This window comes from Myodes glareolus, chromosome 18 (genome assembly GCF_982192425.1).
Source record: "Myodes glareolus chromosome 18, mMyoGla1.1, whole genome shotgun sequence".
In the NCBI taxonomy this organism is placed as follows: Eukaryota; Metazoa; Chordata; class Mammalia; order Rodentia; family Cricetidae; genus Myodes; species Myodes glareolus.
Genome location: NC_142043.1, coordinates 21,461,004 through 21,486,945, shown reverse-complemented (window position 1 = coordinate 21,486,945; position 25,942 = coordinate 21,461,004). Strand labels below are relative to the sequence as shown.

The following is a 25,942-nucleotide window of genomic DNA, read 5'->3' as shown; positions in this document are numbered from 1 at the left end:
ATGATCAAAATCATTTGATAGTTATTTCTCTGGAGGGATTGTGTCACTTGTCCGTTCTTTCATAGTCACAAAGTATAGATCAAGGAGGAAAACATCTTAAAACTAAGCATAGTTTGATGCAAAATTCACTTATCTATATTGATAACTAAAACATTTCTATAAACTAGTAATGTATATCTTACATGGTAACTTTTTTATTTTATAATAGGAATTTGTGATATATTCTTTATTTCTTGCTGAGTTTCCTTGGGTTGATTCTATTTTCTTGCTCTCACAGATAGAGGATTTGATTATGACTTCCCAGTATCCTCTCTGGCTAACATGTACTGTGTAGAATGGAAAGTCCCTACACTTTACTGTCTCTTTAGCATGAGCTTCATGAACTTTCTAAACTTTATACTCATGCATGTTTAGAGAGGCGACCTATATTAGTGGTCTGGGTTTAGAGATTGGTTTATTATTCATCCTGTCTACCTGAGAGATACAGGAAGCAGAATTCATCCAGCCCATTCTCATGGGAAGTCTCGGGCATTTACTATGACTTTTTGATCAAAAATTATTTTTGATCTTTTCACTTACATTTGAACTGAGTTTCTGGCTTCCACCTTTTGTACTCCCACATCAGTTGTTTTTCAGAATTATACCTGGCCTGGTTATTAAATTTTTGAATATAAGTTTATAAATCATAATAATAGTGTCTTAATAATACTTTCACCATGTGTTGTTGATAGGTGTGTTTATCAGATATTTAAAAGCAGTTTGAATTGATTTGTTTATTTTAGTAACTCTCAGAGTTAGTCCTGTTAACAGCTCTATCCCTAGTCAAGCTGTCTGTCCTTGGCTTCAGAAAGAAGTCTCAATGGTTAAGACTACGTCTTGGTCTTGATAAGGACCTGAGTTCACTGCCTAGCACTCACACCAAGCAGCTCAAAATCTCTTTTACGTCTAGTTTCAGGGGCACAGCTCTCTCACCTGAACTCTTTGTGTAAATGCACGCACACATAGACACACATAAATCTTAATATTCCTAGCATATGTTGGGAACCTCAGTATGGGAGATTATATTCAATTCTGTTTAGTCTGAAATTACACAGAATGGAATTATATGTCAGACACAAAAAGTACACGTCTGAGCAAATACTGTTTGACATACCAAGAACAAATAGTAACTAAAAGAAAAGGCTCTTCAATGAAATGAGTAAGCTGTTGCCTTAGGCTTTAATAAGCTCATGACTGCCTTGTATTCCTAGCTTAGGTATCAGAAACAACCTTTTATTCAACAGTACAAAAATAACCAGTGTGTTTTTTTCTTAGATCCAGAAGAATATTACTTGATTTGGAAGGTTATCTGTGTGGTAGACTCCTTTGAATGTTTCTTTAAATCTTTTATTTGTTTTGTTAAGATTTATTTTTATCATTTTTAGTTATGTATGGTGTTCACATGGGTGCAGGTATCCTTGGGAGTATCAGATTCCTCAGGAGCTGGAGTTGTGAGCTCAGACAACCGTCACAGGTGCTGGGAACTGAACATGGGTTCTTTGAAAGAACAGCGAGTGCTCTTAACCACTGAACCATGTCTCCAGCTCCAAAACATTTGGACTTTATATTGGAAATGAGTCTCACTCATTTTCTAAAAGATACAAACCAACAATTACTTAGAAGAACATTTAATTAGAGGTCTCGTATAATTCTTATCAACCAAAAGCCAGGTTGGCTCCTAAAAAATCTCCATGTAATACAAAAGAAAGTTTGTATGCAGGATGCACATTTAAACCACATCAAATATTAAAGTTTTCATAGGTGGGTCTTATACTCATCCAAGTCTTTGAGGAAGGATGTATCTAGGCTTCACCAAACAGACATGGAACTGGAATCAACACAGGAGACAAATATGAAAGCTCACCCAGCAAGACTCAGCAGCCAGGATGATGCGTTCCTCCTCTAGGGTTTGAACCAATGTAACCACTAATAGTCACCCTCACAGTCCAGAAGGAAGTAAAGCAAGTTCAGAATTTTTTTTTCAGTCATGTTAGAAGCTGAAGGTGAACGATGTCTTCTCTGTACAAAGAAATCTCATAGCTGCAGACCCTTTTCTTTAATCTATAATAGGGAATGTATGTAGTTTGAATGATTGCTCCCTGAGAAAATGAGCAAGAGGACTGAATGACCATAGAGGCCGATAAGCTCATCAATTTGCCTTTGTTTTGATGACTGTGTATAAAATTATCTCACAACTAAAGACTCCAATTTTCCAAGGATCACGCAACACTGTAAGTGCTAAAATTGCAACAGATTTTGGAAAAACAGTTGGCCACTCGACCCATAAGAGGAATAGCCTGGTTGTGTTCCAGAGCACAGTTCATGATAAACAAAATATACCATTCACTATGTATTGGTCACACAACTGAGAGTGTTGTGCATTAGCTCATATTTTCATAACATCCCAAAATTTGAGTATTAATGCCCTTTATTTTCTGAGACATCTAAATCTTCAAGAGATTGGAAACCTGACACCCTTGTCAGTCACTCACTTGGTAAGTGGTAGGCCCTCCCCCAAGGACCCTATTCAAAACCGCTTTGTGGTACAGGAACTCAGCACCCTGTTTTAGTTGATGCCTACTGTGCATACAGAGTACTTATCCTGTTTAGAAACAGAGCCTTACGGCTTAAGTTGAACTGCCTCAGGTGCTGGAAGGCAGGCCCGGATTTTGATCATGTAGTCTGTGTTCTGTCCTCTTTGCCCTCAGCACGCAACAGAGGTTTTCATGACACTGTGATCTTGGAGAGGGCTGCTTAGTTTTTATGGGGCCACCTGCTGACGCAGCTGTGGGCCAGGCAGCTAAATCTATACCTGGTTTCCTGTTAAATCGCCCATGCAACACCGGCAGCAGCCACAAAAACCAGGTTCTTTCTATGTGGCCGAGACTTTACATTCTGGGGTTGAAAGTCCAGGTGACGAGTGACAAAGAAATGTTCATATCGCTTTATTTACCTTTGCCTCTTTTTATGCTGAAAGCTGAGAGATGCTAGCATTTTAGGTTACGCAGACTGCTTTTAGGCCTATTTTTTAATCATTCATTCTAAAAATAAGCCACTTTTTCCCTCTCTGCTACATTTCCTGGACAGTTTTAAAGAGCCCATGAATGTAGTTTGGGGGCATCGAAATAATGATAGAAGAAGATCAAAAGTGAACCAGAAATTAAATGACTTCAAGGTGAGAAAAATGTTATTGTCATGATACATTTCTCTTTTCTATGCCTTTAGATATTTCTTAACTGCATTATCTCTGGCTCCTGGGAACAATTTTGAATCATAACAGAGCACATTGCATTATGTCTTCTACAAATATGCTGCCCTCAATTATAAAACATGTGTAATTTATGCACCTGGATAATTAAAGACATTTAGAGTTCAAGAAATTAAATTATTTCAAAGGAACAAAAAGCAAATGGCGTTTTGTTGCTTTTTGTTTTCCACCCGACTAATGGAATGTATAATAATTATTGTAACAAGATTGTAAGAACTGATTAAGGCATGCCTCTAGTCAACTGCTCTTTTAATCTAAGTTCTAAAATAAATGCCAAAGCATATTGCCTGTTCTCTCTCCTGCTAAATGATGACAGAAAGAGTTTGAGTGTTAAGTTATACAAAATAAATTTTATGCAAATGTGGCATTAATCTTAATTAGATTGAATTGATATAAAAGTGAAAGTTGAAATTTTCTTACTTTCTGTTGCATTAATTATAATATAGTTCATTAATCATTTATAATACTAGTAGGGTAGAGTGGTAAAATGAAAAGAAATATGCTTGAAGTTCCACGTTTAGCAATTTGTAATTTTAAAATTCCTCATTGTCTTAATTGTCTTTAAATAGTAACAAAAGATTGTAATTTTTCACAAGTTATTATTTAATAGATAGCATAAGACACCAGGTCAGTCATTTCCTGTTCTTGTAGGTTAAGATTTAAGATATGTAGTATTGAGCTAAAACTCTACGGTAGTGTGATTGCTCAGTGCATATGAAACTCTAGGAGAGCAACAGAAAGCTATGGGTGGGGCAAAGACAAGCCAATGGAAAGAGAGAGAATATTTTTGAAGGTTCGTGTTTCTTAATATTCTGGGCTGAATCATTCTGGTGCAGTATTTTTACTTGAATATATATCATAAATAACGATTTAAACTTTCTGTATTCAAAGGATGTTTAGTTGATCATTGCCTATATATTATTCTAGCTTCTCAGAGAGTCACACCACATAACCGAGAGGATGTGGTTTTGACCTCCCGTTCTGTTCAGTTGAGTGTATTTCCTAGCAAAGATATTATGATAGGCATTAAAGCTTCTAGATATTTCACACATAACAGTTCTTGCAAGATATACCTAACTGATCAAAGACTTTGTTCACCCATCCCTCCTGAGATTTGTAAAGGAAGTGAAGAGGAAAATAAAATTAAGAAGTCCAATCATGGATGGTCCCTGCCTAGTTTATGACCTTCAGATAGGGCAAACATTGTAAAGAGACTGTGCCAAGGAGCTGAGTTTATCAAAGTTAGATCACATCAAGTCTACCCAAATAGAGTTTATTTTATGTTAGTGTTATTAGAACAATGAGTAGGAAGGCTAAATATTAGAGGGCATTTTTGATAAAATAAATGTTCTCCAAAGACTGATTCCCCTACATTCCAGAGGGCTAATTTCCCTGGCAGGCCTTGGCCAAATATCAAGGGTGTCTGCTAAGGAAGAGTACTGTTCTAAAACCTCATTTCTTCATGGCAGCTGTTTGACCTTGAGCAGAACAGAGAATCTTGATAAATGATTCTTCTGTCAGTTGCTGGCCCCTTCTGTTGAGGACAGGTGTCTTGGTGTGCTGGAGCTTGCAGGCTTTCACCTGGGATTGACTATCTGGAGCTCTGTAGGCAGTCTATTGGAAATAAGCATACTAAAACAAAATGTGAGGCCATGTGATTGTGGTGAGATTTGGGTAATTATTTGTGTTAATAATTTTTTCCTCACCCATGCCACTGTTCCATTTCAATTAATGTAGACCAAAGAGATGGTCGTATTTAATTTTCCTAGAGCCAGTGTGGCATTTTCACTCCACTGGTGTTAGTTCGCTTGTCACTGGCTTTGATTCTCATGTTGGATAATCACAAACTTTTACTGTCTCCATTAATACTGGAGACTAGTTAGTATCTAAGAGCACTGGCGGGTCAGCTTCTTATTGAACCTACCCAAGTGACATAGCTTTGCGGTGGACAAAAGGATTACTCCACAGCAGCCCAAGAACAACTAAAAACGTTGCTGGACTTGCAAAGAGGAATGTATTTTATTCAAGGCAATCACTAGGATTTGGGAACTCGTACAGAGTGAAAAAAAAAAACTTTATGGATTTTATTTTTACATATAGTGGCTATGTCAGTGATGATGTAGAAGTTAAGTAAAGATCTGTCGACTCAGTAGCTCGTGTAAGTTTGAAAGTAAGGTTGATCATCAAGGGAAGACACTATCTCTTCATTTTAAAACACAGCAGAGATAATAATGTAGCTTTCAGCTCATTTTTCTCATAACACCTACAGTCTGGGTAAGTTGGTGAATTACAATGTAGTGGAAAGAATGCAATAGAGCCAAAGAATGAGTCGTTGTAGTTTCTGTATTACAAGTGTGAAAATAATATTGCAAGAGAGGTTTTCTGAGGACTCTCTTCTCTTTACAAATAGAAACGCTGAATAAATGCATTTTAGGAAGCGCTGAGCTGAGAAGAACAATGAGTCAGCTTTAGATTTAGTCAGTCCTCCCACCCTTTCTTAACTCTTACTGTATTGCTTCTAAGCAAGGAAGAATACTTAAAATACTTAAAATACTTAGAGTTCTTAAAAATTCAAGTATTGCATTTTAAATCATCAAGTACCAGCCGACCTTCCCTGATAGACTATTTTGAAATAAAGTTTATGTTTAAAATGTCTTTGTATTCAGACTTTGTATCATTTTTCCCTGCTGAAGTTCAATTAGCAGGATCTTCTTAACCTCTTACTACTTCCTGTTCTCTGTCTTATGTTGCTGTTTGTCTCTTTCTTACTTCTTAAAATACAGTGCTTGAGAAAATGAATTCTTTACACTGTTGTCAATACCTGAGTCACTGTAGGCATCAATAGTTAAGTTACATTATATCTGACAACTTTCCGGTATGTCATTTACCATCCATACCGTAACTATGTTGCCATGTAAAGAGGAAGCAGGGATTTCAAGTCTTTCAACTATGAAATATGGTAGTAGATCAAAGTGAACTCAGTTATCCTGTGAGAGCTTATTGTGTTTCAGGATTGACTCATATGAATTGGTGTTTGCAAAATAAATGTTGAAAATATTTTCGTTACCAAGAAAGTTAATGTAGAAATTCACTTTGTCCATTTAAAATTCTGTCTCACGAGAAACACTTGGAAACATAGATCAGGTTTTAGTTGTGGGTGTTTACACTACACACCTATGTTTACGCATTCACTACATGCATGCAGTGTCCACAACGGGCAGAAGAGGGCGCCAGGAGCCATGAACTGGAGTTACAGATGGCCAGCGATTGAATGAGGATTCTTTAAAGAGCAGCCAGTGCTGTTAATCTCTGAGCCATCTCTCGGGACTCAAATATCAAAATTTAAGCTTGTGTTAATTTTTGGCTTTATAGATTTTGAAATTAGTAAAGATTCATTTTTACATAAATGTAAATTCATGAAAACTTTAACTTGGATTGCTAATAAATTACACATTACTATAATATCAAAAATACCATCATCTTTGGAAACGACATATAAAAATTACAGTAGTCAACACATATTAAGAATTGCTCACCTTTTTCAATAGTACTTTTATGAAATAAATTTTTAAAACAGAGGACTGGACAGTTGGGTCAGCATTTATTGGTGCTGGTTGCTCTTGCAAAAGAAGTCACTTTGGTTTCCAGTTTATACCTGTCTATATTCCAGCTCACGACTTCAACTCCAGGTGATTCAGTGTTCTCTTCTGGCCTCTCTGGACACCTGAACATATGCGCGTGTACAAACACACACTCTCACATATCTACACATAAATAAAAATAAAATTATACTCAAAATTTTTATCCTTGGCTTTTAAAGTAATATGAGAGGCAGATCTATTTAAATACATAAAGGTATAAGCGGAAATTCATAAATGGTTTTGGCTTATTTGTAGATTCACAAAAGCCCGTCACTCTTCAATCATGCATCATTATCAAATTATGAACGAGGTGAAATCATTTGCACATTTTCAATGGGTTAAGAAATGTGGGTCCATGAGATGGTTCAGTATGTAAGGAAACGTGACCACAAACTTCAAATCATGACCTGAGTTAAATCCCCAGGACCCCTATGCTGTCAACTGTCAATTGTCCACTGTCATTTATTCCTAGGCCTTTGTCCACGCATGTGTGTGCATGCATGTGTGCATGCGCAAGTGCGTGCTCACAAACACACACACACAGAGAGAGAGAGAGAGAGAGAGAGAGAGAGAGAGAATATATAAACAAATCTTAGCAAAGTGCATAATATGAAGAGGAATGTCTTTTAACCCAAGACTTTATTTTTAGTACCCTAGAATATTTTCCATTAGACAATCATACTTAGTACTTTGTAAATTACAGTTACTAATCGTACCCTATGTGCTCCGATTGGAATTCTTTTTGTTGAGTTCTAGAAGAAGAGAAGCCCTAAGGGTGGCTCCTAAAAGGAAATTCTGCTCCTGTCCATTCTTGATTGTGCTTTTTAGAAGGATAGGTTTGAAAAACCTGAATTTGCACAGAGCAAGGAGCAAGACATTAGTGTTAAGGGAAAAAAAGAATCTTTTTACGTACAGTTCTGCACATTGACATGTGCTCGTGCTGAGCTGCGGTTTGTCCAGCATAAGCACAGCACTGAGGCTATAGTTTCTGGGACAGATGTCAGCCTTTCACCTCAGGAAAACAATTTATAATAAGACTGCAATGTTAACTACAGGAGGTGAATTATTTAATGTACTGTAACAAACTTTAGTTAACTATCTACAATTATAATTAAAGTTGTCTATGATAAACAAGCTAAATTGTTATTAAAACTAAATAATACTGTTAGTGTCAGAATTATTTGATTCTAATATATCACCAGGATGAAAGATAATACCTCTGAAGACCTTAATTTTTTTAAAATCTTTTTGTAACTAAATGACAGTTTGCCTACTAATCCTTATATTAGCTTGAATTGCTACAAACCGTGAGAATGACTTAAACTGTAAATTTAGTGCATAGGTCTCAATTGGTTCTGTTAAGCGTTTTGTTTCACATTTAAATTTTGCTGTTAGAGATAGAATTGGTAAAAGAGTAGAGCCCTTTAAATGATAAGAAATAATTGTTCTGTTCTAAGTAAGATATTGGAAATTTTGATATGTGACTAATTGGGATATTATTCCAGGGACAGAGTTTGCTTATGATTATTTCTGTTGTTCTTCCTATTAATAACAGATATTGGTGGACTTATTTTTAGGATTGAAGTTTTAGAGATTCAGTTTTTCATATCTACAATCCATATAGAATGTCATTTTATTTCACAGTGTGCATTTTAATGAGATATAAAAGCATGTCGAAAAGTTAAATAGCACTTACATTCACACCAAGGGTGTGATTATAAAGTAGCCTTTCAATGGCATGCAATAACTTGTACAAACAACTATTTCATAATATTAGATTAATCATAGTGACATCAAAAAGAGGACACCCTAAAGGAATCTGATACAGCCTTCTGATCGCTCAGGTAAATGTTCAGACTTACTTGAACGTGGCTTCTGTTTGAAATCTGAGCTCAAGCAATGAAGATGGCATAACAGTTTTATTTGCTGGAAAGCTGAGTGGATCTACTAGTGATCTTGGGTTTAATACTAATTTGGAGACTGCGTCCTGGTGATATGTAAACGTTGCTTTGTTAACCTTTCCTGTGAATAAGTGCAGTATGCTGAGAATTTTTGGAAACTAGTCCCTGAAAACTGTACATTCAGATCACTTCTTACTGGTATGTTAGTAGGGTATAGCTTTGAGTATTGCAAAGTGAGTATTAAAATGCAGATGCCATAAGGTAATGTAATCCTACTTAGAGGAAGGGGATGGCATGGCAAGGTTCTCTCACTATGACTATTTCTAGGTGTTTTGGACCCTTAACTTCTGGGAAGGAATATTAAGAACTGCACAGTACTAAATGCAAAGTTAATAACAAAGTTTTGCTCTAGCAAGTGTCATAATGGTTCTTTAAACGTTAATATGATTGACTAGGATGTTAAACTAACATTTAATTATCTATGAAATTGAGGTTACAGTGTATTGTTTTAAGATTTACTTATACATTACAGCTACAGATTTTTTTTTTAGCTCCCTTAAAGCAAAAAAAGAAAATGAAAATAATGGTACCAAGGGATATTTATGACAGGTGCAGTACAGAAGATAGATATATTTACATATGACTTTCTGTACTGTTTATGGCATTCTATACATAAAAATCTTAGTTTTCATAGCTTTGTTGCAGTTCCTAAGAGCTGTCTTATTGAAGCTTGCTTCATAATGCTACCTTTGGCTCTGTGTGCTGTCCGGTAACTAACAAACCTTTCAAGCTGCTTGTGAAATGTCTTCTAGCTAAAGGCAATCACCATGTATTGTCTCTTAGGATAACATTCAGAGCAAATGTGTGTTGCGCTTAATTTTCAGAACTTTGCTGTAATAGAATGAGTCTCTCTAGTTTACTAACTTCACTAAGGTAGAGGTTAGAATGGGGCTGGCTGGCGCAATTAAAATTATGACTCAAGTACAGAAGCTGAAGTTTCAGACATATTCTCACACATGCACACATGCATGCACTCACACACACCTTAGCATGTGTTTTACAGGCCGAAAGGTACAAAGGTCATGTATACATTTTGATACACACACACACACACACACACACACACACACATACACACACTTCTACTTTATAAGTCCAGTTAAAACTTGTTTGAGAGGTTAAACACTCTATAGGTCTCACTCAGCACAGTTATGAGCTTTTGAATGATTTACACACAATGATAGCCTTGGCTCTTTCCCCTCTATATGTGAAAACACAGTAATCAGAGGCAGTGTTTTCAAGCTAGATAGTGATGGATTCTGGCTCTAGTCAGTTTGGATACGATCTTGCCCTCTATCACACCTGCTTCTTATCACATGAAGCCTAAGTGGAATACGTGTCTGTACATGTTATATTGTAAAAGAGCTAAGAAATAGAGAGTATCATTTTCAAATTTTATGAGTTCATGCAAGCCAATTTTTCTTTTTCTCTACATGAATGCATTGTTATAGGCAACAAATAGTGGTCAAAAACTGTTGGTCAGAATTTATGACATAGGAAGGATACCTCCAAAGAACAGATGATTATTAATAAAATAGTTTCAAGAGACTTCTTTTTAGCTGAAGTAAAGTGTGTGTGCATGCATGCAAGCATGTGCATATGTGTGTGGCGTGTTTGGTATGCAGATTTGTTCATAGCTAACCACCAGCAGCCAGTTGAATACACAGAAAACACCATTTCACAGTTAAAGTTGATTCTGCATATTAACCTATGAAGAGAGTTGAGAATATTTCACATCAGATGAAGAAATAGTGTGCTTAATTTTTGTTGCTAGCATTTGTGTTCCCCATTCTGTGTAATTTTATCATTTTCACCAGTAGATTAACAATTATCAGTGCCGTCTTTGCTGCATTCTGCTTAATCTATTAATTGTGGTTTATTTCAAATTTTGTTTACTTTGAATCATGTCACAAGCTTTGAAATCGTAAACCAGCCATTTCCTTAAAAGGTGCTTCCTGTGTTTTAATGAGCTTCCGTTGTGTGTTTTTGCAGCCAGCTTAGTAGTGGAGGAGCGAACAAGACAGATGAAAATGAAAGTTCACCGGTTTAAGCAGACAGCGGGGTCTGGGTCTAGTCAAGAACTTGATCGCGAGCAATACTCCAAGGTAAAATTAAAAGTGTCCTGCCAATAGCATCCCCCTGAGAAACAGCTATGTACACTGGGCATATATGTGTATGTGTGAGCCATGGAAAGGAGATTGTCGTGAAACATTAGTCTTGCATCACGGTTGTTCATACAGCTTGACAAAACTCTTCCACACCTTTATGTTTTCAGAGAGTAGATTACATTGCTGAAATATTATTTATTATATTTAATAATCTTTCCAATGAGAAAAATAGTGGTATTAAAGATGAGGGTTGTCCATAGTTACATTAGCAAAGTAAGCAGGGTATAAAGGGCCATTTGTTAATGAAATAGTATTTATTTAGTAGTAAATGTATTTATGTGGTTTTGACTGGTGAATTAGTGACAAAACCCATACAATGTGACAATCTTGCTTATTTACTTATCTGTCTTTAGTAAAAAGTATGTTGTTTTAATCTCTCAGAAAATGACATTAAGCTAATGTTAATAAGCATTTAATTTATATCTCATTATTTTGTAAGAATATACTAGATATCCATAAGTGTAGTAGCTAGTGTTTAATTAAAATATACAACCTTATACTATATGAAACACACTTACATCATTATCTGGTTTATTTTAAAATTTCTCTCAAAATAACATTAGGTTCTACTTCATAACAAATTGATATCGGGGAGCCTTTTTCGGAATAATGACATTTCAGAACCTGAAAAAAGTACAAACTACATCAAATCAATACATTAAGCTTAAAATAAAACCTTAAGGTTACTATTTTTTTTAAAAAAAAAATCAAGTTTGCTTCATATATAGTCAGGGAGTCAGTGGTTAATACAAACAGTAGAAGTCAAAACAGAATATGGTTTGTCACCTATATTGTGCCAGCTGGGCAGTTGGGTACAGTGTATCACGTTACACATTAGATGCAGAAACCAGCAGTAGAGAAAGCCCACTGGTTCAGGGATGCCACAAAGAGGTTGAGACATCTTTTAAAAAGGTAAAATCAGAAAAGAGTAAATTCTCTCTCTCTCTCTGTCTCTCTCTCTCTCTCTCTTCTCTGTCTCTCTCTCTCTCTCTGTCTCTCTCTCTCTCTCTCTCTCTCTCTCTCTCTCACACACACACACACACACACACACACACCAGACACACCTGTCTTCTTCTGGTTTGTGGTGGTGTTGTCAGCTGAGTAGTGTGCTGCTCTTTCTTTGTGAATAGCATCATGACTTTAATGTGCTCACACTGCAAATTCACTAAGAATGAGCCAACAGGATAAGTTTTAGGGTAGAATTTTCTTCACAGTTAGCTTCTGTTAGTTGAAATTAGGGGAAATGCTCCAGTTATTTCAGAAATCCTTTCTTGATTTCCTAACCTTCTTCTAATAGTTGAAATCAAATAGAATAAATGGGGGGGGGGGCGAGTAGGCTGCAGGAAAGAGATAAGTATAGAATTGGAATAAAATACTAAAGGTCACTGGGGTCATTGTGAGCCAGGCGTCTAATTATTAATCAGCCCATGAGAAAAACCTGTACAATGAGCTGTTCCACACATCTAAAGCGTGAGTGTTTTTGTAAACCAGGTAACCTACTCTGCTGAAAGATCTCAAATTTTCTGCTTAAAGCAAATTAGGTCTTGGAAGGACCTGTCTTCTGTTTTAGTGTCAGTGAAATTGCTCATTGAGTAAACGTGCCTGTCACTACTTCTAGGGATCTAAACTCAGTCCCCAAGCATATTGGTGTAGGGAGAAAACCATCTGCAAGCTGTCTTCTGACATTCACATACTTGCATGCCTGCACACACACACACACACACACACACACACACACTCACACTCAATATAAAGCAATGTGGAAAATGTCCTATTTCAGTCTAAACACTTACATTGTGAACCCCAATACTCAAAGAAACAGAATTCATTTACCAAAGTTAGTAGACTCTGTATAGAGTGACTCAAGGCATAGGTACCACTAGATTCTTTTGTCACATCACTAAGGACACACTGCAGTCTAGCCTGCCCCCAAGCCTTGTATCCTCAATGGCTTTCATTTGCATTTATATATTAATGTTTTCCTCTTTATTTGTAAAGACACCCCTTGTCCATATTTCGTTGAATTTGAATATCTTAAAAACGAAATTATTTTGGGTTGGAGAACTGGTTCTCTGGTAAGACCTGACGCTCATACTGTTCTTCCAGGGAACCCAACTTTGGTTGCCAGCACCCTTCTCAGAAAGCTTCCAACCGCCTGTAACTCCAGCTCCGAGAGGCATGTGGAGCCCTGCTGGCCTCCAAGGGTACATGCACACATAGACACATACAAACACATAACTAAAAATAATTTTCAGAAAAAGAACAGCTTTCATTTTTAATATTTTAAGTTAACTTCAAAATGTAAAGTTTTGTTGTGACCCAATCATACACATATATCAATGAACTAGGCTCACATTCCCATGTCTCCCCATACCTGTCTTCTTCCTTCTCCCCAAGGGGCCCCTATGTGTTTTCATTTACTTACATGTGAGGTATATGAATCTATATAAATATAAGTATGCCAGGCGGTGGTGGCGCACACCTTTAATCCTAGCATTCAGGAGGCAGAAACTGGCCAGTCTCTGTGAGTTCGAGGCCAGCCTGGTTTATAAGAGCTAGTTCCAGGATAGGTCCCAAAGCTACAAAGAAATCCTGTCTTGTAAAACCAAAATAAATAAATAAATAAAAATGCAAAATACACATCTAATTTTCCATCTGCATGTGACAGAAAATATGAAAAACATGACTTGCATATACTGTAATTTTCTTCCTAATAATGAAATTATACAGTTCAGTTTTAGTTGTATAACCAATAAACGTGAGCTCAGAGGCGTGGCATTAAAATGTTTTAACAATATTATAAATGAAATTGTGTGAAGCAAAATAACAATTGCCTCCGGGGTTTTTAATGTATCAAATAAAAAAAATTATATTCACCACAACTAAAATATTTATATTCTGGGCCAATGTTTCTAACGAAGTTGCCATTGAATTTATTTTACATAAAAGAAAAATCATCACATCAGTGATTAGTGGATAGTAGCTGCTTCAATTAGTTCAGAACCCTTTTATATAATTTTCAGGGTAGGGTTATCGTTTTATCAAAAACATTTTAATTTTCAAAGGACTTCTATTGCTATAAAATAGTGTCAGTATGTAATGTATATTAAATTCTGAACTTTCCCCTTTACAGTATTTATGCACTTAACATATTTGATAAAGTAATTAAAATTCAATACTAACAAATTTGAAATAGTTGAAATTTCAACTGTGTGAGAAATTAGGTGACCGTTCTTAGAATCCTTTCACTTACCAGCAAGGCTAGATTATGTTTCTCATGCTAAATCATCACCAGGTGAATATAATCCCCCACCTTTGTCAGCTGGTCTTTCTCTAAACTATCAAATGGTCCTACTCTCCATCCTGAGTGAGGAATTCACACTGGCTTGACTGCTTTCGAACCTTTGAAATGCATCACTATGCCTTCTTATTTGATGCTATTTGGAGTTAAATGCTTCTCTGATGGAAAGAAGTCATACTAAATGATAAAGCCACACATAGGCCCTCACTTTTTAAAGGATTCTTTTTCTATAATTCTGGAGCATCCATCAAGATCGCTGCAAGGGTTGGTGGAGATACCTGCGGTGTTTATTATGACTGACCTCTGAAAACTATGAGCCTATAATTAGGAGCTTCCTCCTGGGGAAGGAAGCGTGGCCAAATCCATTCCCCCTGAGGATACTTTATTCTTCGATGTATAATAAATGTAGTTTGATGAAAATATTAAAATATTAAAGAGGAAATTTAACAAATAATTCTTGATGAAAAAAGGCGAGCATATTTCAAAGGTTAACATGTTTTTGAAAATCAGAAAAAAAATAGTAGTAAAAAGTAAATATAAAGCCCTTCATTTCCTTCAGTATTGTGGGAGAAATTGTAATCTTAAAATAACTGTGGTATTATTATATATCCCAGTAGAATAGAACATATGATGACATTTTCATTCTCTGTTTAAGAGCGAAGGTCTCTATCGATGTAGGCTGGAATAGAGACAATTTGTAGAAAGGATGGAGATTTCATTAATCGGAGCAACATTTCCCTTTATGCTTACAAGTCTTCCTGCTACTGTCCACATGCTTCATACTGCCAGCTGTTCTTTCTGGCTGACACAACAGTGGAAGAGCATGCAGTATACCTAGATAAAGTCTCAGGGCATTGGACCTCACTTATTTCTTGTCCTAATATTTGCAGATATAATGAATGAATATATGATGCATCTTTGGTCACAGTAGTTTAATCTAGGAATTATGTTTAATACTCTGCTATTGTTCAAATCAGGTTCTAGTCATTATTATACGTTTCCATACAAATCTGTAGGTTAGAAATTGTTCTGAGTAAAATGAATTGTATTGAACAGAATTGTCTATCAGATATGACAAGAGTTTGCTGGTGAACTGAAGAGTTTGCTGGTGAACTGAAGTACCATAGGGTATGGAATACATGAATCATACTCATTTGAGAATAAATAGTGATTTGGCTTTAGACTTAACAGCATATGTGAATATCCCTTGTGTCTTAGTGGGATCTATGCCTTTCAGAGGTAAACATCATTGTGATAGAACTTTAGAAAATTTATTTTGTAGATAGACCATAAAATGTATATTCTTTTCATGACACAAAATTCATAGACAAATTCATACACATAAGAGGCTAAGAATTTAAATGAAATTGCTTCAAGAAAAAAGTTCTCTGACGTAAGGGATCATGAAATGAATGTGAGCACCATCTGTGGAATTACTTGAATTACTCCTTAAAATTTATTTTCTTACATTTTTGTATATATATATAGACTTGGGTTTTAGAATTCGCTTATATGGTGTATTTGAGAAAGATAGTTCAAATTAATCAAGATTCATGCTACAGAGCATTAGAGGATAGGAGACTGGCCTAAAAATCAATAAGCACTTCCCCATTTATTGTTCACCGTATAACATTCACTTGCTTAATGAGAAATAATAGGGATATTCATATTCTATTTATGTAAACAAATGAAGTTCTTTTCTTCTGATAGCAAAGAAAACAGTTACTTGAATATTGATTGGAAAAACGTGTCTCTTTCTGTAGTTATAATACATACACCATATGCTCCGTTCCAGTAGGACAATAAAAATTGATTATCTCCTTTGTGATTTTACAGGGTGTCTTAATTTATCTGATGAATTCTAAATATTGGGAATAAAGCCCCAAAAGCAAAGATATGCAGATAAGAAGATGATGAAATGTCAGTTGATAAAATGAGTGACGCAGTTTCAGGTTTTCAGCACATACAAATGATTCTTAGACATTTTCCATGCAAGCACTTTAATTGCGTGTTCACTCTTCATAAGCCATATCCCGTCATTGAAAAGATGTCCAATTTTTATTTAATTTCTTATGTAATATTAATGCTGGCCTGGCCATCAGCTTCCGTTCTTACCTTGATAGAGGTATCCTTTGGCTTCCTTTGCTTAGGCAGTCATTCTCCTCCAGGTCACTTGTTTTTGTCCCGCGATCCAATTGGTGGCGCTCATCCTCTCTTGTTTTTAATCTTTAGTATAACATACATAAAGATCAGTACAGAAGCTGTGATAACGTCTCCGCCAAGTCATCAGATAGTGATGTCAGTGACGTGTCCGCCATTTCCCGAACCAGCAGTGCCTCACGCCTCAGCAGCACAAGCTTTATGTCCGAGCAATCTGAGCGCCCCAGGGGTAGGATCAGGTGAGTTGGTGATATTCTTTATCGTAATCCATCTCCATGATATGACATGCATCTAGCTTCCAGAATATTTTTTTTGGAGGGTACTGTTTAGGCAATGTAATGGACACATCTCATTATAGCGGCTAGGTGGGGTCAGCATGTACAACCCATTCTATATGTCACTAGCAGAGTACTTGATACTGTTCCCAGTAAACTGAATCTAATTACTACAGTCAAAACTTTGGAAGTTGCTCACAATCGCAATTGAAGGGGGTCCTCATAATATAATAGGATCAGAAGTGCACCTCTTATTCCAGCACTTGAAAGTTTTGTCTTAAAGAGATCATATAAAAAGTATTTTATGGTTTATAGAGAGTATCTGTCATAACTATTCAACCATATCATCAGTGTGAAAGTCTAGCCTTTAAGCGACTATGGATGAGTGTGTACATGTGAAATTATGTATGTATGCACGCATCTCTAGCCACTTTTATAGAAAAGTTTCAAACTCTTTATTTCCCAAAGGACTATAGATTTGTTTTTTTTTCCTTAACTCCTACTTCAGTCATAATAATATGAGAACAAAAGGTGCATCCCTGATTCTCATTGTCTGAGCTGTAAAACATGTGCACCACTTGTTACATCACGAAGTGTTCTTTTGTTCTTATGTGACTAGTACCCTGAAGAAAGCCACATAGAAAGAACTTCAGACATGAGGTGCTGTCCAGCCTGAACCGTATCAGTACGCCTTGTTTTTGAAAACAGAAGTTTATAGAAGCAATCTGGGGAGTAGAAGGGCTTTCTAACTAATTATGAATGCTAAAAATAGGAACAAATACCTTTCTGTAACTCTAAATTTCACAGTTTGCTGCACATTAAATTGTAGCCTGAAGTGTACCCTTGGATTTCCATTCCCATTACTTCTGTGCTAAGGGAAGAACCATGATCTTGTTAACAGTTTAATGGTATCATGATTTAGATGAGCAATTTCCAGGACTTTATCAAGACAGGGGAGAAAGAAAAAGAGACTGCAGGTAGCCTAACGATGGACTGTGATTTTCTTTTTCTTTTTTTTTCCTTTTAAATGTTTTATTCATTTTACACACCAACCACTTTTCCTCCTCCCTCATCTTCTCCTGCTCCCCTCCACCTCCCCTAACCCACCCCCATCCACTCCTCTGAAAGTGTGAGGCCTCCCATTGGGAGTCAACAAAGCTTGACACTTTAAATTGAGGCAGGACCAAGCCCCTCCCCCACCCCTGCATCAAGGCTGAGCGAGGTATCTCACCATAGAGAATGATTTCCTGCTAAGAGTGTTAGGTGGAAGGGGTGATAGTGCAGTAGAGGGGGAAATTCCAACCATAAAGGAAAACCTGAGCGTTTGACTAAGCTAGGAGGAAAAGCACAAAGATCTGTTTATGCTGACTCCCGAGCTTTTCGATTTGAAACTTGTAGGAGGAGGGCTTCTTCTGAAGAGCTCCTAGAAGACTTCCTTCCTAGCATCCTATCTTCTCTAAGCTTCCTGTTTCTACCCTTTCCCTGCTCGGTATCACCCTTAGTTACTGGGATTTTAAATAAACTCATGTGATAGCTAAGAAAGTTTCCTCTGTAGCTAGGATGAGACCTACTTTTCTAATACCATGTTTTGTGTCACAATCTTCTGACTCACCAAAGCTAGAAAATCTTTTATATATTATTCTATATTATTTTCCATATGTATCTACATAAATGCAAAATACACATGGAACTGGAGAAGTGACTCAGAGGTTAAGAGTCCTGGCTGCCCTTCCAGAGGGCCAGGATACATTTCCCAGCCTCTATATGGTGGTTCACAGCGGTTGGTAATTCCAGTTCCTTGGAATCTCTTGTCCTCTTGTGACCTCTGTACGTAGTGCACAGTCATTTGTTTGGGCGAAACACCCATACCATAAAATAAAGTGAAATAAAAATCATCACATGCACAGAGGCCCTCACACACCACATCACAGGACACACATTGCCCTTTTGCTGCCAACACCAGCCCTCTCTGAAAAGCTTGAGATGGGTGAGTTTGCAATGCAAAGCAGTTACTACCCTGGGTAGAGAAGAAGAAGAGGCATGGGGTGTCTCCCATTGGGAATACTCTCTCTGCTCTTACTGCAGATTCTATGAATGGTTACTGTTGATTCTTTCTCTTTTTTTTTATTTTCAGTAGTTAACATCTTAAATGGATTTTTAAATACTTTATATTCCAAGCCACTATTGGAAGGATAAAATCGACCACTCTCAGTGATAGAATTTATTTAATATCAACATTTTGAGTTCCTATTGTATATAAGGATTTTATTCCTCTAAAGAGTATATTATAGTGTAAGACTTAGGCCAAGAACTGAAGGGGATTTTAAATTGTTATGCCTAATGTTTGAGCACTTACTTGACATTCCAAAGACCTGTGTACACCCCCTGCCATTATGTAAAATATTTTCTTATGTGCTGCCTCCCATGGTCTTCATTGGGAGAGTTAGCAAAAGAATTCAGAGGACATTACAGGAGTTCTTAAAAATCAATTTATTGCCCTAAAAGACACCCTAAAATCTAATGTGTCAGGAAGGTCTATAAATAGAAGTTATCTAACACGGCCTTGATTTCTTTATATAACACAATCAGATATTGTCACTTAAAATACCAAATTTTTCCCAAACCTGACTACTGCATTTCCAGTGCTGCACACACACATAGTTATAAAGGCATGTTTAAGCATGTAGGAAGAACTCGATCCATAGTTCATTTGGGGATTCATCCGGATATGATCAGGCAGTTGCACATGAGCTGAAAGAGAGCGTGCCTTCCTCCAGACATGTCCACTTCTGGTGTGCTCAGTCTGAAGTCCTCTTGTTACTTTCCTCTCCTGATACAGTAAATATTTTATTCACAACAATGCAAAGCATAGTTTATGTTTTCAATTTCACTTTCCGGGAAAGTGCAAAAAGGAAAGAAACCAGACTGCATTATTTGTTTTAGGGTAAATATTTTGAAGATATAATTACCTAAAAGTTGTAGAAATAGGTTACACACTGTTCACAAAGGTGAAGATGTTTTAACAAGATAGAATCAACACTTAATACCCCAAATAATAGGCATCAACGAGGACTTGACTTTTAGTATCTCTGATGTATTCTGTGTATACTTATATTTGGAAGCTTCTTTGGGCCTAACATGTTCTCAAAGATGTTTCTGTGTCTGAGTACAATATATGGTTGGTATAGACATGAGTATGTGTCATAATTAATAATAAAAATATGTACATTAAGGCTGGGGAAATGGCTCAGTCAGTAAAGTGCATGCCATTTGAACAAGACGACCTGAGCTGGGGTACCCTGAAGCCACCAAAAATGTGGGTGCAGCAGTGTGTGCATTATTTCAGAGCCGGGAAAGCAGAGACAAGAAGATCCCTGGGGTTTATTGACCATCAAGTGCAGTCAAAACAAGAAGCTTTAGATTCAGTGATTATATGTGATATTCAGTGATTAATCTTATTCAGAAAAGAAAGGAGAAGGAATAGAGAATTGGCTCAGCCTTTAAGGGTTCTTTATGTCTTGCAGAGGATATGAGCCGGTTCTCACTTCCCAATCATTTGTAACTGCAGGTTCTGGGTATTCGTCACCTTCACAAGCACCTGTTCTCATATGTATGCACCTACACACAGACACATACCCAGAGAAATAATTAAAAATAAGAAAACCAGCTGGGTGTTCATGGCGCGCGCCTTTAGTCCTTACACTCGGGAGACTGAGGCAGTCAGTTCTCTGTGAGTTCAAGGTCAGCCTGGTCTACAAGACAAGTTTCAGGACAGATAGCATTGTTACACAGAGAAAAACTGTTTTGAAAAACATATGTATGTGGGTATGTGTGTCTATACTAAAAATGATTGCTTTTTTTTTAAAAAAAGCAGAGAGTAATTGAGAAAAATGGCTGACATTAGCTTTTATCATCTACACAATCATACAATCTATACTTATCTTGAACTCATAAACACACAACATAATACATTTACTAGAAGTCAAACATTTATATACTTTCTGAATTCTCAGTCTTCATCTTTAAAAGTAGGTCAGTTTTCATGGCTAATTTGAACATGTTTTCACCTCTATATGCATACCTTTCATTCATGCCAGAGAAATTTCAGTTGTTTCTATAACAACAAATTTTAAGAGCAAATATGAGCATAATATTAAAGTCACTGTCAGATCTTACATAATTCTATATTGTTAGAAATATTTCTTAATATTAGCTCCCTGCTGACACAAAAATTCCCAATCAAACCAAATCAAAACAAGCCAAATTAAGAAATATCCAGGTTTAATGGAGATCTGCACTCTCAGGTGGCCCTGAGAGGGAACCGGTAAGCCGCAAAGATGCGACCTCCAGGAGGAAGAAAGGGAGACCACGTGTTCCTCTTTTGGGAGATCACTTAAGTACCCTGGGGAGTGGTCCTGACCCCATCCCCAGGGAGGATGGGGAGGACATGGCCTGTTGGGATTTGGAGTCCAGACCAGGCCTGGGGGCTGGGATAGATGCGAGGGACTGGGGCCTACGCTCCCCACTTGACATATATTTTACTTTTTTCTTTGACAATTTCATGCAATGTCTTTTGATCATAATCAACCCCACCCGCAACTCCACCCTGATTCATCTGTATCCCCTGCCCAACTCTGTGTCCTCCTCCCTCTTTATAACTCAAGTCCAATTTATGTTGCCCATATACTATTAGATGTGTAGCTTTCCAATGGAGTATGATTGACTTACCAGAGGCCATACTCTTTTTTTTTTTCATTTTTTTCATTGATTTTGCCTGCCAACCTCAGTTCCCCTCCCTTGTTTTTCTGGTTCCCTCCTCCTGTCTCCCATATACCCTTTCCCCATCCATTTCTCTTCCCTTGACTCCACTCAGAAAGATGCAAGCCTCCCATGGACTTGAACAGAGCATTGCACATCCAAGCTCTTCTCCCTGCATCAAGGCTGGGCAAGTTAATTTAGCTTGAGATATAGGCGCCCAAAATACAAGTTCAAGCACCAGGGACAGGTCGTGATCTCAATGCTAGCAGCCCTACAAACAGACCAAGCTGCACAACTGTCAAACACATGCAGAGGGCCTAGTTCGATTCCATGCAGGTTGTCTAGGGCCAGAGCCCTTGAGCTCCCACAAGGTCAGGTCAGCTGTCTCTGAGGGTTCCCCTTGACCTTGGCTAGACTCTTAAAGAAAACAGATTTTCCCTTTCTCCTCAGCAGGCAATTGTCAATAACTCCTCAGCTAGGGCAAGACCTTGTGCCCCCCTCCCCTCCCCATACTGAGACTTGGTGGTCTATCTTCGGCTTTTTTTGTGCATGCTGTCACCACTGCTGGGAGTCCAAATGTGCAGCTGCTCTGCTGTTTCTGGGTGACGCTGTATCCTTGTTGTCATCTCTGACTCTTACACCCTTTACATCCTCTCTCCCCCAATGATCCCTGAGCCTTCGAAGGGGGTAATATGATATTGGTGGCATGACATTCTCCTTATGGTTAAAAATCACTAGTCACTAGTTTCTTATTCTCTGCACCTTGGCTCCTTGTTAGTCTCTGTGTGAATCATCATCAGCTGCAAGAAGAATCTTCTCTGATGAGGGTTAAGAGATGCAAGAATCTATGGTTGTAATGATAAACCAAAAGAAATTTTTTAATACTGTGTCCACTTATCAGAATAATAATGGTAGTTTCTCCCTAGGTACTTGACTTGTCTTTCCATGGGTTCTTGGACCAGTAATAGTGCCAATTATGGGTTTCATTGTGTGGGGTAGGACAAATCCAATAAAAATACAAGTTGGTTGCTCACAGATGTTTGTGTTGCTTTTGCAAGCAGTGGGTATGTCTTCCCAGACCAGTCGTTATTGCAGTTGGCAGAATTCACAACTGAGTAAGAATGGTGTATTCTCTTCTCCAGTAGTATGACTAGCACCTCCCAGCACTATTAATGCTAACCAGTAATTCTGAAGCATCCAGTTTACTACCAGTTTGCTTTCTCCAAGTTCTATGACTCAAGTACCTGATGACTACAACAGTATGGTCTTGCCTCCAATTTCTGGAGGGAAACTAATAGCATAGGCAATAGCCTTTAATGTATGAAGATCTATGGAACCTCATTGGCCAATAGCTCCCAAAGAGGTAACCAATTCTTATCACTGGGATTTTTATATATTAGCCTATAGTGTCTAGTAGGGACACTGCCACCTCATAGTAACGTAACTGTGTGTCTGTCTGTGTATGTGTGTGGGGGGGGATTCCATATGACTTTTATAAAAGATCTTCAGTGTTATTTATCCATCCATGTATTCCCAACAATACCTTGCCCTCCCAATCAGCCAACCAATTTTAACACTTCCTATTCCATTATTCCTTTTTAACCCTTTATATTGCTGCATTCTATTTCTCTCCCCGACAATGGTACAATCAGTTAGCATATGGTACTTATGCAACATTACATAATTTTAGAAGATTTGTCAAAACCAACAATTTCGCAGCAGCAAATTTTATAATCTATTTTCTCCTGACTTTAGTGAACTTGACATCGCATTTCAGGATGCATTGTAACAATCAAACTGACAGAATGGTCTGATGCAAACGAATTTTTGTTCTTTTATCATCCACTTCTGGAAGAGTGGTTTCATTTTCATCGAAAGCAATTATTTTTTTGGACTCAGATTTTGAAAGTTATAGAAAGATTTAGAACCATTATCATCCATGGTCAAATAGCTGTCTTCTAACTTTACATTTACAAAGGTTTGCCCTTTGATATGAGGAAGCATACACACAGGAAAGGCGGATTCTTGTATTTATTTGTGGCTTTTAAAGTGAGTGTGTGTTAATATATTTATCTTAAAAATTTGGTAATAAAAAGATTCATATTTCTGGAAATCACTACAGTTATGCATACAAATGGATTCAAAATTAATTTCAAAATTTCCTTTTACCCTAACAGATTGTGCATTGAGTATAGAAATGCAATGAAATGATCTTAGGGTTTTTAAAAAGTGCATATGAATAGAGATGAAACAGTTTTAAATATCTCATAGAAACCTCTTCTTGCTTCCAATTGTTTTATCTAATAGAATCAAATGTACTCAAGAGTGAGTAAGAGGGACTTCTACTTTAGTAATCCACAATTAATTTTATATGTCTAAAAACATACTAATAAGCAATTAGATGACAAAGAGAGGATAAATTTGTACAGGGAAGATATTAACTATAGCACATCTGAGGAAAAAAATTTCCTTGATTTTCCTGTCTTCCTCCATAGCATCTTCTTGGTTTTAGCAATTCATGGTTGATAAGCTATTATCAAACTTATCCCCTAGTAATAAACTCAAGCTGTGAGGTGGAAAGAAAATTCCATCTGCTCACTTCACCTTTATAATAAATACAGTAATAACCTGTTACAGCATTCCTCTTTACCCTATGAATGTTGCATTTGCACCCCAAACCTAAATCATTATGCCATGTCACCTAAGAGCAGAATATTGCAGACCTATTGTCAACAGTCTTGACAACGACCAGTTGCAGAATGTTTGGGGTGAATGTGTGGTTGTCCTACTAGGTCTTCCTTGGAGATTAATGTATACCCTGGAACAAAGCAAGCACAATATAGTTAAAAACCGATCTGTCAGCATTAACGTTACCTTTGTGTTCTACCAGTTTGTGAGCGATTAACCAGGTTGTCTTGTTAAATTCTGTAATGTTAGAGAGTGCCTGAAAAATTGCCAAACTTCGTAACGATCCAGGAATATCTTACCAGGATGAGACATATTTGTGGAAATGGCAATTAAATCTTAGTGAGTGCCCTAATTACTCTTCATTCCTGTGATCTAATACTCTGACCAAAGCAACTTAGAGGAGGAACGGTTTGTTTAGACTGACGTGTCTACGGGGGATCCAGTCCATCAGGGCAGGAAAGGTATGAGAGTGTGGTGGGCTTGACAGGAAGCAGAGTGGATACGTTTCATAACTACACAGGAAACAGAGAACAGGTGTGGAAGAAGGAGAAGGAGAAAAGGAGAGAATGAATGATTGAATGAATTCATGCATGATGGAATGAATGAATGAATGAATGAACAAATAAGGACAGATGTAAGGCCTGGCTATAAACCTCAAAGCCCACCCCCAGTGATATACTTTCTCCAGCAAGGTTCCACTGTGTCTGGATTCAATAACCTCCCAGGACAACCCCACCAACTAGGGACCATGTGTTCAAACACACAAAACTCAACAGTGGCTATATCTAAGTTTATAGAAAATAACTGTACAGAGGAATTTTATATCTTCACAATATGGTAGAGCTTTACCTCCTCATAGCTGCCTTATTTTTGTAACAAGTTGGGTTTTCCTTGAGCTAGCTGTTTGTTGTCTGAAGTAGCTTTGTGTATCCTTAACATAGCTGATCTGTGTGGTGACTGAAGCAAAGGAAAATGGTTAAGAAAGTAGCATTTAAGGAAATTTTCATGTTCTTTGAATGTGAATTTATATATTTTCATGTTTGATCATTGCTAATTACGGTACAGTATTACATTGGTAGCTCATTATTTTGATGAATTATTATCACTATTGAATGTTCATTCGCTGGGCCATAAAGTTCTTATTGAGTAGCTATTTACCTGTTATGTAGAATGGTTACATTGTTATTCTTTCATTTGGACTCATTGCTCCACAAACATCACCCTCTTCATCTATCATATTCATAATTTGTGCCTCAATCCACAGTATCTACATTACTTTTGCTATATACGTGTTTTTAAATTATTTTTATTAAGTATGTTTTTCTATAAAATTTCTGTGGGCAAAGTACATGTGTGTGTGTGTGTCCGTGTGCGTGTACTAGTGTACGCACATGCCAGCAGAGTACAGGAGTCAACTTTAGGTGTCCCTTGGGAGCCACCCACATTGGTTTTTAAGACAAGTTTTTTCAGAGAGACCCAGGGATCAAAGTTTGTTTAATCTGGCTGGCCATCTAACTGCAGGAATCCTTCTGTCCCTGGAACTGGAATTAGGAGTACACTATAGCTCATGCATCTTTCTGTATGGATGTTGGGGATTAAACTTGAGTCACCATGCTTGTACTAGATATTCTATCAGATAAATTATGTGCAGGATCACTATTGCTATGATGCAATTGTTAGTAA

At 37.1% G+C, this 25,942-nt stretch overlaps 1 protein-coding gene across 38 annotated transcripts in view; it reads left to right on the top strand.

Annotated features, from left to right (window-relative positions):
- Positions 1-25,942, top strand: part of Rims1 (regulating synaptic membrane exocytosis 1) — a 483,725-nt gene that overhangs the window by 382,584 nt on the left and 75,199 nt on the right. For 26 of the 38 annotated variants that reach the window (XM_085679423.2, XM_085679426.2, XM_085679425.2 and 23 more), the window contains 2 exons: positions 10,902-11,014; positions 16,611-16,777. The exons of the other annotated variants lie outside the window; for them this stretch is intronic. In XM_085679423.2, the coding sequence (XP_085535549.1) occupies positions 10,902-11,014; positions 16,611-16,777 (280 nt within the window). The remainder of the gene's footprint in view (positions 1-10,901; positions 11,015-16,610; positions 16,778-25,942) is intronic. 38 annotated transcript variants of the gene reach the window in all.